The following is an 11,084-nucleotide window of genomic DNA, read 5'->3' on the forward strand; positions in this document are numbered from 1 at the left end:
TAAGATGGACAAACTGACTTCCCATTTCACAGTGACACCCTAGCGCAGTGACTGTGTTGGTTACTTTTCTTTTGTTGCTGATGCAAAATACCCGATACCCAAATTAAAGAGGAAAATGTTTATTTAGTTCAAAGTTTGTGGAGGTTTCAGTCTTAATTAGCTGGCTCCAAGCCAGGGTGGTGTGGCACAAAGGTGACAGTTCATGGTGGCCAAAGGCAGCAAAAGTAACAGGAGCAAAAGGGGGATGAGAGCTCAAGAAGACTTTCTGTCCCTTCTATCTCATGGAGGCTCCCCACTGCTGCGTGGGTACAGCACTCACACCCATAATCTGAGCACTAGACAGTGAATCAATCCCAAACTCCAGAGTCAGCTGTCTCCGAAAAGCGGCCATGACTGCACGAGGCTTTGTGGGGACATCCAGACACAAAGCATAGCAGTGACAAACAGCAAATGCTCCACAATGTTCAAGAAATGAATAAACAAAGATAGGCCCACACCAATGCAGGCTTCTTCTCCCAACTGCAACCAACGAACAAGTAAAGAGGGAAGTGATCTTTAAACAACAGACTCACACAGTGAACTGTCCTCTGAGGAGGAATCAGGACTGAGACCTTTCGGCTTTCCCTACTAAGGTCTGAAAAAAGCCTAAAGACTCAATAAAAAATAAATAAAAAAGAAAGAAAGAAATGGGGTGTACCAGGAGTTAAACTTAGGATCTTGCACTTGTTATGCAGGTGCTGTGCCACTGAGCTACATCCCTGGCTCAGGCTGGCCTTGAACTCATGACAATGCTCCTGCCTCAGCACCCCAAGTGCTGGGATTACAGTTGTGTGCCAGCATTTCTGGCTGGTCTAGATTTTAGAAAAAGTAGTGCTGTCTGAATGCTTATGTGACTGGTTACTTGGAGCACTGAGAAGGTCCATAGCTGACAGGGGGCCCAGTTAATGACCACCACCAATGACCTGCCAAAGCCCTAAATTTCACCCCAGAAGGTCCCCACTTAATTTCTAACATGAAGCAGCAGCTTCTGCTGAGGTGTAGCTCAGTGTAGAGCCCTTGCTTCACGTAGGGAAGGCGCTGGGCTCCAGCCCTGCACAGAAAAGTTACCAAAAGCAGCTAACAGACTCTACCAAGTCTGCTACCTCACAGCCTGGGTCGGAGTTGGTTGGGCTAAGTAACTCATGACCTTTTAGCACTAAAAAAATTTTTACTGCTTTTCTCCAAGTGCTACATATTTTATCTAATTTTTAAAAACATAATTTACCTTTTTTCCTAACACATATTCCATTTCAGCACTAATTCAATGATCTATAATTATGTCAGTTTCTAACCTGAAGTTATACAATCCTGTTGCCACAGCGATGATGGCAGCCTGTGGCCTTAAGTGGCCCGAGATGCGCCAGCTCTGCTGGCAGTGCCAGACCCGAGGGTGAGGGGCCAACTCCACTCCCTGGGGAGGTTGAACGTGGTGACAGCTCCACACAGCCCTGGTCACAGTGGCTCAGCAGTTGCTAGGGTTTCTAATCTAAGGTACATGCAGTGTCAGGACACACTGATATAACTGTGGTAAAGGCACAATGGCTCTCCTTGCCGGGAGCCTTGAAGAGTACACTTTCGTTTAGGTTCTGAAATTCAGTGAAATGGCCAAAGCCCTGCACAGGTCTGCAGGGCCCTGCCTGGGAACCACTGCTGTACCCCACGGGAAAACAGCAGCGGCACACTGTCTTCATGTAGTTTCCACCTTTACTTATGAGAAATTATGTATGTTAACCCTGGACCAACAGAGAGAAGGCTATTACGTACAGAACGGAAGGAAGCAGATGAGGTGCCAGATGGAGCCAAGAGAAGTAATAATGACTAATTAGGAAGCTAACATTTATTAATAAGAGTTTTTTATGGGTGAGGCATTATGCCACATTCACTTCCCTGATCTAATTTAGTCCTTTCAACAATGCCTAATGTAGGTGAATTAACTTCATTTTACAGGTGAAGACACTGGGCTTACATAAGGTAGGTGAATATTTATTTATTTAGTTATCTGTTTATTTATTGTACTTGGGCTCGAACTCACGCCAGATGCTTATACCACTGAGCTATATCCCTGGCCCTTTTTGTTTGAAACAAGGTCTTGCTATGTAGCCCACACTGGCCTCAAACTTGAAATGATCCTTCTGCCTCAGCCTCTCAAATGCTGGAATCAGAGGTGTGCAACACTATGCCTGGGAGTAGATAGGTGATTTTTTTTTTTTTTAAACGTATTTAGTGCAGGGTCTACAGGGTCTCACTACACAGATGGACTCATGATCCTTCCTGTTTTTCAGCCTCCCAAGTGCTGGGATTATAGGCCCACACTACCACACCCCGTCTTATCAATGTCTCTGTACACCCTGGGGGATCAAACCCCCAGCCCCTGCGTCTGCCTAAGCAGGCACTTTAATCTGCTGAGCTATCTGGCTGGCCCTGGTAGGTGAATTATTAACTTCATTTTACAGGTGAAGACACTGGGCTTAGAAGTGCTAGGTAATTTATAAGGTCACACAGCTTCTCAGCTCCGTCAAATTTGAATCCTGCCAATGCATCTCCCAGAATGCATGCGGCGGTGATATGCTATGCTGCCTCCAAGAGAAAAACAAGTGGCCAGAGGTCCCCCAACTCTGTGGCAGCAGGGGCCCCATTTGTGCTTATTGGCTGGGATGCTCCTTCCTACCTTCAACGCTTTGGTGCCCACAGTGACTCCGGTCTGCAGCATGCCGTCTGCTATGCCCAGGCGGTCCATGTTCAGGAGGAAAGGCGTCACCAACGTCACATAAGTGGCTCCTGACCATTTCTTGAGAAAATTTAGAGCCCATGTTTCAGTGGATCCACCAACATTATCAAGGATAAAATCAAACCTGGAGGGACAAGCAATAGCATTATCTTTGTCAGCCTCCCCATTCCATTTCCCTTACCAGGTGGCCACACAGTTATTCCTGTGATAGTTCACAAGCCACCCTGTAGCAGCACCCAGCTGAGGGCTGGTGGCCTGAAGAGCACACCCTCTGATCCTCTCTAGCTTTTCTCCAAGGTAAATCCGAGGTTTAGGGTTTTGGTCACAGAAATCATATTTTTAATACTTTAAAAGTGACCTAACCAAGTAGTTCTCAGTTAGAACTGACTTTGGCTCCCTGTAATGCACAGAATAAACTCACACTGAAAGAATAACATGCCCAAAATGTCAGAAGTTGGTAAACTTAAGTTGCCAAGGTTGAGAAATCCTAACCTGAGCTTTGTAGGAAACTGGAAAGTGATCCATGCAATAGAAATCAAAATATTCTTTAGTGTATACGAAAACTTGGAAAGAAAAAGCATTTAAGAGTTTTATACAAAGAATGATTTTATTTCCTCCACTGTCAAAAATACTTAGGAGGAATATCTTCACCTTCCATAATTTTCTTTCTGGTTTCACATACATAATCAAGATGGTACATGAAGAGAGATAAACACCATTCCCTCAGTCTTCAGTTGTGCTCTAACATAAGAAATGAATCATATGGAATCCACAGGAAATGATGGCTATGCAAATCCTTAAATCTAACCTAAAAACTGTTCTAATCACTATTCTCCACTTGGAAGAGATAAAAACCCAGTAAAGTTTTAAATACTTTGGAAAAAGAATCTATTTAAGAAATGTATTGCACAAATGAAGTAAATCAACTGAATTCCTCTTGGGTAAATATTTTTTCCCTTCCAAATTCATGTTGGTGAAGTCAAACATCAAAGTTTCTAAAACTAGCTTTGGCCAGTTTCATGGCTCTTGGGTCTTCCATGGGATTAAACTAAAGAAATACAAAAATTAAAGGATATGAAATGCAGAAGAATAATCTTTCTGTATAATTATTCCTCTCATTAGAATATTTTCTACTTCCTTCCCAAGGTTTGAATGAACACATATGAGGATGCTTAGAACTTAAGGACAGCTGGTATCACAGAACAGGCACTATCTGGTAAGTCTGAAGATCAAGCTATAGATTCTTCAACTCTTCCACTAACAATGAATGTCATGGCTCTGAGCATGGAAAAAGTTACCAAGTCCTCTGCCTCTCACTTGCTCAGCTATAATACACCAGGGGCCAACTGAAGGATCCAAATTCCTTCTGGCTGTAAAGGTTCAAACACTGGAAAAGCTGCTTGCTACATGGAAGAAGCAACAAATTCACTGTTGGTAGATTCAAACTCCAGAAGTCATAAAAATTAATTTTAACAGAGAGGAAGAGGAGGAAGAAGAGGAAGAGGAAGCCAGACTGAGTGTCTTCCAGCTGTGAGGCTCTCCTGTTCTCTGGAAACAAGCTCCACACATCACAGTGCTTAAGTAGAGAGAGGGGGATGGGCAGCCTCTGCTATCCAGAAGCCTGGTGCACTACACCTGTTCCATTCCCATTTCCTAGGAATGCACAGTGGCTGCTGAGGCCCTGACACCCAGACAGGAAGGTAGCTGCCAGCTCTCACCCAGGCCAAGCATGTCTCTGGTGCAGGAAGTTTTATATTTTCTGTTACAATTACTTACTTTAAGTAACTTTCCCTAGATATTGCCAATAATTAATTAAATAGTACTGAGCACTTACTGTGTGTCATACACTATGGTACCAAGTGGAGGGGTGCAACAGGAAAAAAGGAAACCAAAATTCCATCCTCAAGGCTTGCTCAGCACATTCTCTTGCCCCAGTACTGCTCACTTGGACCAGCACTCTTTCTCACCCACAATCTCCTCCTCAACCAGTTACTGTGCTCCATCCCGTACACACTCTCCCCAGAACACTAACCACCAAGACTTTCTAACCAGAATGGAAGACCATGAAAAGGGATGGGTCTCATTCCCCACAGTAGCCAGGCCAGAGAGGTCCAAAGAGAAAGGTCAGTGCTTTCCCTGGAGCTGCACATGGCTGCTGCAGCTGGTGGTGCCAGGGAAGAAGGCTGAGAACGCTAGGCACACTCAGACGGGGCTCCCCCTTTTTTTCTTTAATCTATGAAAATACATTACTCAAATGTGTGCAAGAATAATTTTCTGAAAACTGATTTTAAAAAAACAAAACACCTTTGAAAGAGCAGCAGTAAAACAGCTTTTCAGGTACTGTTCAACTATTTTCTCAGCTTCAGTTTGGTCTTGGCTACTGAAGATCAGCTTAGTAAACAGGAGCCACAGCCAGACCAACAGGGCAGGAGAGAAATCCTAATGGGTCCCTGCTCGAACCTCAGGCCCAGCCACCCCTGACATCCATTACACACTGCGGATGTCCACAGAGCTCCGCTCCCGGGAGCTACTTAATAAAAATCAAAGTGCGCTTACTGCTGGGCAGGAACTTCATGCACTATTTTATACTCTTCCTGTGGTGACCCTTGGAAGGGACTTGCTTCCAGTTTGCCTTCAGACCTCTTATGAGCCAGCAATAAAATATGTTAACTTAAAATTAGCAAAACGCCACGTCAATGATGTAACTTTCTCAGTGTGTATCACATTGTTACTGCACCCTGTCGAGCTCTGAGATCGCAACGGAACCCCATCTAACGACACAGATTCCAACCAAGTGCAAGGCCATCAAACCACCTCACGCTGCATTATATCGATGCCCTGGGGCCCACCTTCCCATGGAACACTGTTCTAATACATACGGTTTTAAGGATTTTAGCTGCTCTTCTACACTTCCAGATGTGTAATCAATTACATCATCTGCCCCAAGCTTCCTGACCAGCTCACTGGCATCTCTAGAGCAAACTGCTGTCACGTGAGCATCCCATGCTTTCATTACCTGTCAGAAAAAAAAAAAAAAAAAAAGAAGGGGAAAGAAGAAAAACTACATTAAAACCAAAGCTGATACCATGTGTACACAATCAGACTAATCGCTAGGGAACTTCAAGAACCTCAGGAAGCCACCTGTCAAATTAGTAAAAATTAGAAAATAAAAAAGAGAGCTAAATTCTTTTTCTTTTTTTTTTTTTTTGCAGTACTGGGGACTGTGATTCTGGACTAAGAATGCAGAATGCATGCTGTTCCATAAATGCTACGGTTCTTTCTATAATATCAATGTAACAGATTTCTAATGAGTATTTTTAATGAACATGACTGGAAAAGGCACCGGTTAAGGGCTAAGCCGTGGTTCTCTAAACTCTGGGACACGCAGTTATCTTACTTATTCACTCATTTAGGAGGCCCTGTGGCTGGAACCTGCAGCCCCACACATGCAAAGCGAGTGCTTTCCCACTGAGCCACACCTCCAGCCCCCATTTCATACAATTAAAGGAACCATTTTCAGCTTAATTTGAAAATAGCTAATTAAGTTCACCAAGAAATTTGTGTACTAATAGTTACAGGTCATAACACATCAGCTGTTTTTCAATCCTGTCCTGCATATCACTTCTTGAACTTCCTGCAGGTAAGCTGCAAAGGCTCCCCAGATGATAAGGGATCCGTGTTTTGCTCACTGGGAATCCCCACACCAGGGCAGGCAAAGGTGCTAAATAAACATCTGGTAAGTACAAAACACACAGGGCTTGAAACCCATCCATCAGCTTACCTAATTTCTGACTTTTTAAAAGGAGTATTGGCCATGTAATTTTGTATATCCTGCAAATCTGAGGAGAATTAAAACATCTACAAGAGACATCACATAGGATTTATTTTGCTTATATAGGCTTCAAACAGAGACACTTGAGGAAAATAACATGGTACGCAATTCCCAATTCAAACAGTAAGACAGTTTATGACCATCCTTTTCCTACTATCTATATGAGAAATGCTTAAGGAAAAAGAAAATTACATGCTAAATGCCTACATTTAATGAGTTTTTCTTTAAAGGCTAAGGAACGTCACATGTTTAAGCAGTTCGACTAAGTTCTTTCCAAATTGTGATTTTTCCTTCTCCACTTGGAACTACCCTTGTTTTCTTTGAACATCACTAAAGGTTTAGTTTGGTTTTGTTTTCAGTACAAATACAACACACAAATAGGAAAAGCCTAGAAGGCAGATACGACCAGCAGCCACTCCAAAGCTCTCAGGGCTCTGTCCAACACACGTGCCTCTGGCACAAGTCATTATTGTCTTAGTTTTTATGGTAATCACTTCCTTGTGTTTAAAAAAGGCTGCCACTCAAATATGCATTCCTTAGGCCCCACAGTTTGGCCTTACGTGTTTTTAAAATGTGGTCTTTTTCAATTAAATATAGGCTCCTCTTCTAACCCTTTCCCTTCATATAATAATTTATTTGTGGAAAACTTAAGCCATTTGACTGACCCACAGAGTTCCCAACAGTGATGGTAAGCCTTTTAGGGCTTTCAATGATAACAAACAGCCAGCTGCTATACATGTGTCACAGGTTTGCCACAACTGGTCTAGAACTTCTGATTACACGCTCAGGATAGTTTTGTATTTTTCTCTGTCTTCTGTATTTTCTGCAACTTGGAAGATCTAGACAGTGGATCAGATTGTGGTTTAATTCCTTCTAGTAAAACCATTATAATGGTCAGGTGAAACTAGAGAAGGCGCACCATGTCATGTCTGGTTGTTATGCTTTTTATAATCTTATGAACTATCAATGCTCAATATCTGTTTCTGTTTATTGGCGGTGGCAAAATACTCATGTTTTAATTCTCCTTCATTTCCCTTAGCAAGTGGAGTACCCTCATAAATACTTCCTCTTTCTCAAATTCCTTCCCCATCTCAGCTTTCACAAATACTTCCCCATCTCTAATCCTCCCACCAACTCAACCCTAGGAATCATCACCCTATTTAACAGGGGACGATGGTGGAACCATGGACAGCAGAGAAAGAACCTTTCTGAGACTTGGTGTCCAAACACTGGATTATAGCACTGTGGGGAAGAGAAGATGGAAAGTAGGTCTCTGGGACCCAGCCAGGATCTGAAGTGAGAATTAAAGCCAGTGGACAGAGTGAAGAGAGAAACTTCAACAAAGGAGGTGGAGGCAAGCAGCGCTTTCTCTCTGAGCCTGACTCACTGTATGGGAGGGTGGCTCGAACCTCCAGATGTGCAGTGACTACTGGCAACCCCAGAAGCATCTATGGAGAAATGTACCAGTGGAACGGAGCAGTAAATGCAGCAGAGTGCAGTGGCTGGTAAGTTATCACATTCAGATCTCCCGGAAGAGAGGGACGCTGTCTGCCAGTGACAGCAGAGACACACCTTGAGTGGACATTTTCTTATTTATTTCTTCTGTCTTTCTTCTCTTGTCTTTGCTTTCTTTTTTTTCTTTCTTTCTTTCTTGATTGCAGACTCTTGTTTTCATATGAGAACACTGTTTCTAGGGTTTTTTTTGTTGTCCGTTCTGTTCTTATTCTTAGTTCTTCTTTCTTCTCCACTTCTTCTTTCTGTCTTTTTCACCAGTTTTCCAAAGTTTGCATGATTTTCCTTTGTCCTCCAAGCATGCTTCTACTTGCCTTTTTTTTTTGGCAGAATTGGGGATTGAACTCAGGCCCTTGCACTTGCCAGGGAAGTGCTTATCCTACTGAGCCATCTCCCCAGTCCTCTAATTGCCTCTTTTTCTCTTTCTCTAATTTTTCTCCTCCTTTTAAATTCTGTGCCTTGAGAGTAAAATTGCTATACTGAGGACACCTTTACTGTATACAGTTTTCTGGTTCACTTTAGATTCTCTTATATAAGCACAAATCTAGTTCATACGGTGAAAGGTGGCAATTAATACTTAGCACAGTCTCATTTTCTAGGCTGTGTTTCATGCTATTGTTATTGGTGGTTGTACTACTTTACCAAAAGGTGACAAAACCATTCTAATCAATTGTTCCTGGTATGCCAAGACTGAGATTGCCTTAGGGTCATAAAAAGTATAAAGGCCACTGCCAAAGAACCAAATTGACAGCAACTTCTCATCCTCAAACTGAAGAGACTTTAAAAAGACTCAAAAGCTAAGGCAGCTACACCTGGAAGACATCCCTGAGAAGCAAACATTTCCTAAGGGTTCTAAGACTAGCAATAAAGATCCTTGCCATAAGCAATTTATAAGCACCAACCCAGGAATTAAACTAAAAAAGGGAAAAAAACAGAAAATGAAATGACACTTAAGCAAGATCCAACCCCACATTTCCAGCTCACCAAAGGCAAACACAGGGGGCAATGAGATGGAACAATTTGAAAACCACCCATTTGAACTCTCTGAAGTGGTAACAGTTGACATAACAAGGCAGATGAATAAGGCTCTAGGAAAAAAAAAACAACACAGAAATAATTTCTCAGATAACACACAGATGATAACCAGAATGAACAACAGGCTTAGTGAATCTAGAGCAGAATCAGATTTAAAAAAAAAAATAGGGGCACTAAGGAAAATGATGGAAACCATGAAGGACTAACACATGGAATTCATGAAACAGATTCGAACAGCTATCCAGGAGATGAACATCCCACTAAAAGCATATGTAGCAGAATGAGCCAATCTGAGGACAGAATAGCAGATCTAGAAGACAGGCTAGCAATCATAAAAAAAGGTTCCTTAAAACTAGCAAGGGATCACAAAAAAAAAATAAAAAAAAAATCAACCCAACAGCTGCTAGATAATGCTAACAAGAACCTACGATGGAATATAGTCAATAAAAAAGCAGATGATCATGCAAACAACTCAAAAGAGAAACTGCTTATAGAAGTAATGGCAGGAAACTTCCCAGGCAAGAATTTTACATACACATAAATGAAGCATACAGAACTCCAATAATTAAAAAAAAAAAATCAACTAAAAAAACCTACAAACCTTACACCAAGGTATATGATAGTCAAGATTCCAGAAATTCAATGAAAGAATAGAGTATTAAAAGCTATTAAAGATATAGGGCCAGCCAGATAGCACAGCCAACTAAAGCCCCTGCTTGGGCTTAGCACAGTGGCTGGGGTTTGATCCCCAGCATGCCCTGCTGGCCCTGCCCCTGGAGCGTGCTGAGATGGTGACTGAGACTGGGAATGGTGTGTGGCGTGCACTTGGGAGGCTGAAAATATATATGCAACTCAATAAATGTAATAATAAATGTAACACACCGCATTACCAAGAGCTTAGAATAAAAACTATACAATGATCTCAGTAGATATAGACAGTGTTTGACAAAGTCCAACAATCATTCATGATTAAAAAAAGAAAACCACAGGAAATGAAATAGATGGTCTTTATCTCAATCTGATAAAAAGCCATCTATGACAAACCAACAGCCAACATCATACTAAAAGAACAAAAAACTAAAAAAACTTTCACTCTTCAATCAAGAACAAGACAAAGGTGTCCAGTGTCACCACTCATATTGAATATAATTCCAGAAATATTAACTAAAGCAATTAAACAAGAAAAAGAAAAGGAATAAAGATAGGAAAAGAAAAAGTTAAATTATCATTATTTGTACAAGATACATGATAGGATACTCTACATCAAAAACTCTACAATATCCACCAAAAGGCTAGATTTTTTTTTTTTTTACAGGTTTCCATAATAAAAATGTATTGTTACACAAATCTACAGCTTTTCAACAGAAAAGACACTTGTCTGTGGCCAGAGAAGCAGGTAGGGCGTTATGGTGATGGCCTTCCAGGAACGTGGTTACCAACTCTGTTCAATGTATGTGGAGATGTCGATCTCTTCTGGAAGCTCAGCCACAATAACTTCAAACCAGTCTTGAACATCACTAAGAATTTTGGCGTCATTCTCATCAAACACGAAAGTGATGGCCAGGCCTTTGGTACCAAAGCGACCTGCATGGGCAACCCGGTGCAGGTAAGTATCTGAGTCTTCGGGCATATCGTAGTTGAAGACGATGTTGACACGTTCAATGTCCATCCCTCTTCCAAACAGATTAGTGGCCACCAGGATCCGCTGCTGGAAGTCCATGAACTGCTGGTATCATGATAGGCGCTCCTCCTGTGCCATGCCACGGTGAATGGCGATGGCCGGGAAGTTCTGCTCCACCAGGAGCTGGGCCACGGTCATGCAACGCTGCACGGACTTCATGAAGATCACCACCTGGTTAAATTCTAACACATCCAGGAGGTCAAACAGCTTGCGGTTCTTCTCACTGTCCTTGAGCTTCACGTAGTACTGCTGCAGGC

At 42.2% G+C, this 11,084-nt stretch overlaps 1 protein-coding gene across 2 annotated transcripts in view; it reads right to left on the bottom strand.

Annotated features, from left to right (window-relative positions):
- Window positions 1–11,084, bottom strand: part of Rtn4ip1 (reticulon 4 interacting protein 1) — a 46,897-nt gene that overhangs the window by 6,431 nt on the left and 29,382 nt on the right. For both annotated transcript variants that reach the window (XM_023722290.1, XM_004637466.3), the window contains exons 6-7: window positions 5,647–5,783; window positions 2,708–2,891 (exon numbers count right to left, since the gene is read on the bottom strand). In XM_023722290.1, the coding sequence (XP_023578058.1) occupies window positions 2,708–2,891; window positions 5,647–5,783 (321 nt within the window). The remainder of the gene's footprint in view (window positions 1–2,707; window positions 2,892–5,646; window positions 5,784–11,084) is intronic.

The sequence above is a fragment of the Octodon degus genome, unplaced genomic scaffold (assembly GCF_000260255.1).
Source record: "Octodon degus isolate 3935 unplaced genomic scaffold, OctDeg1.0 scaffold00090, whole genome shotgun sequence".
NCBI classification, from domain to species: Eukaryota; Metazoa; Chordata; class Mammalia; order Rodentia; family Octodontidae; genus Octodon; species Octodon degus.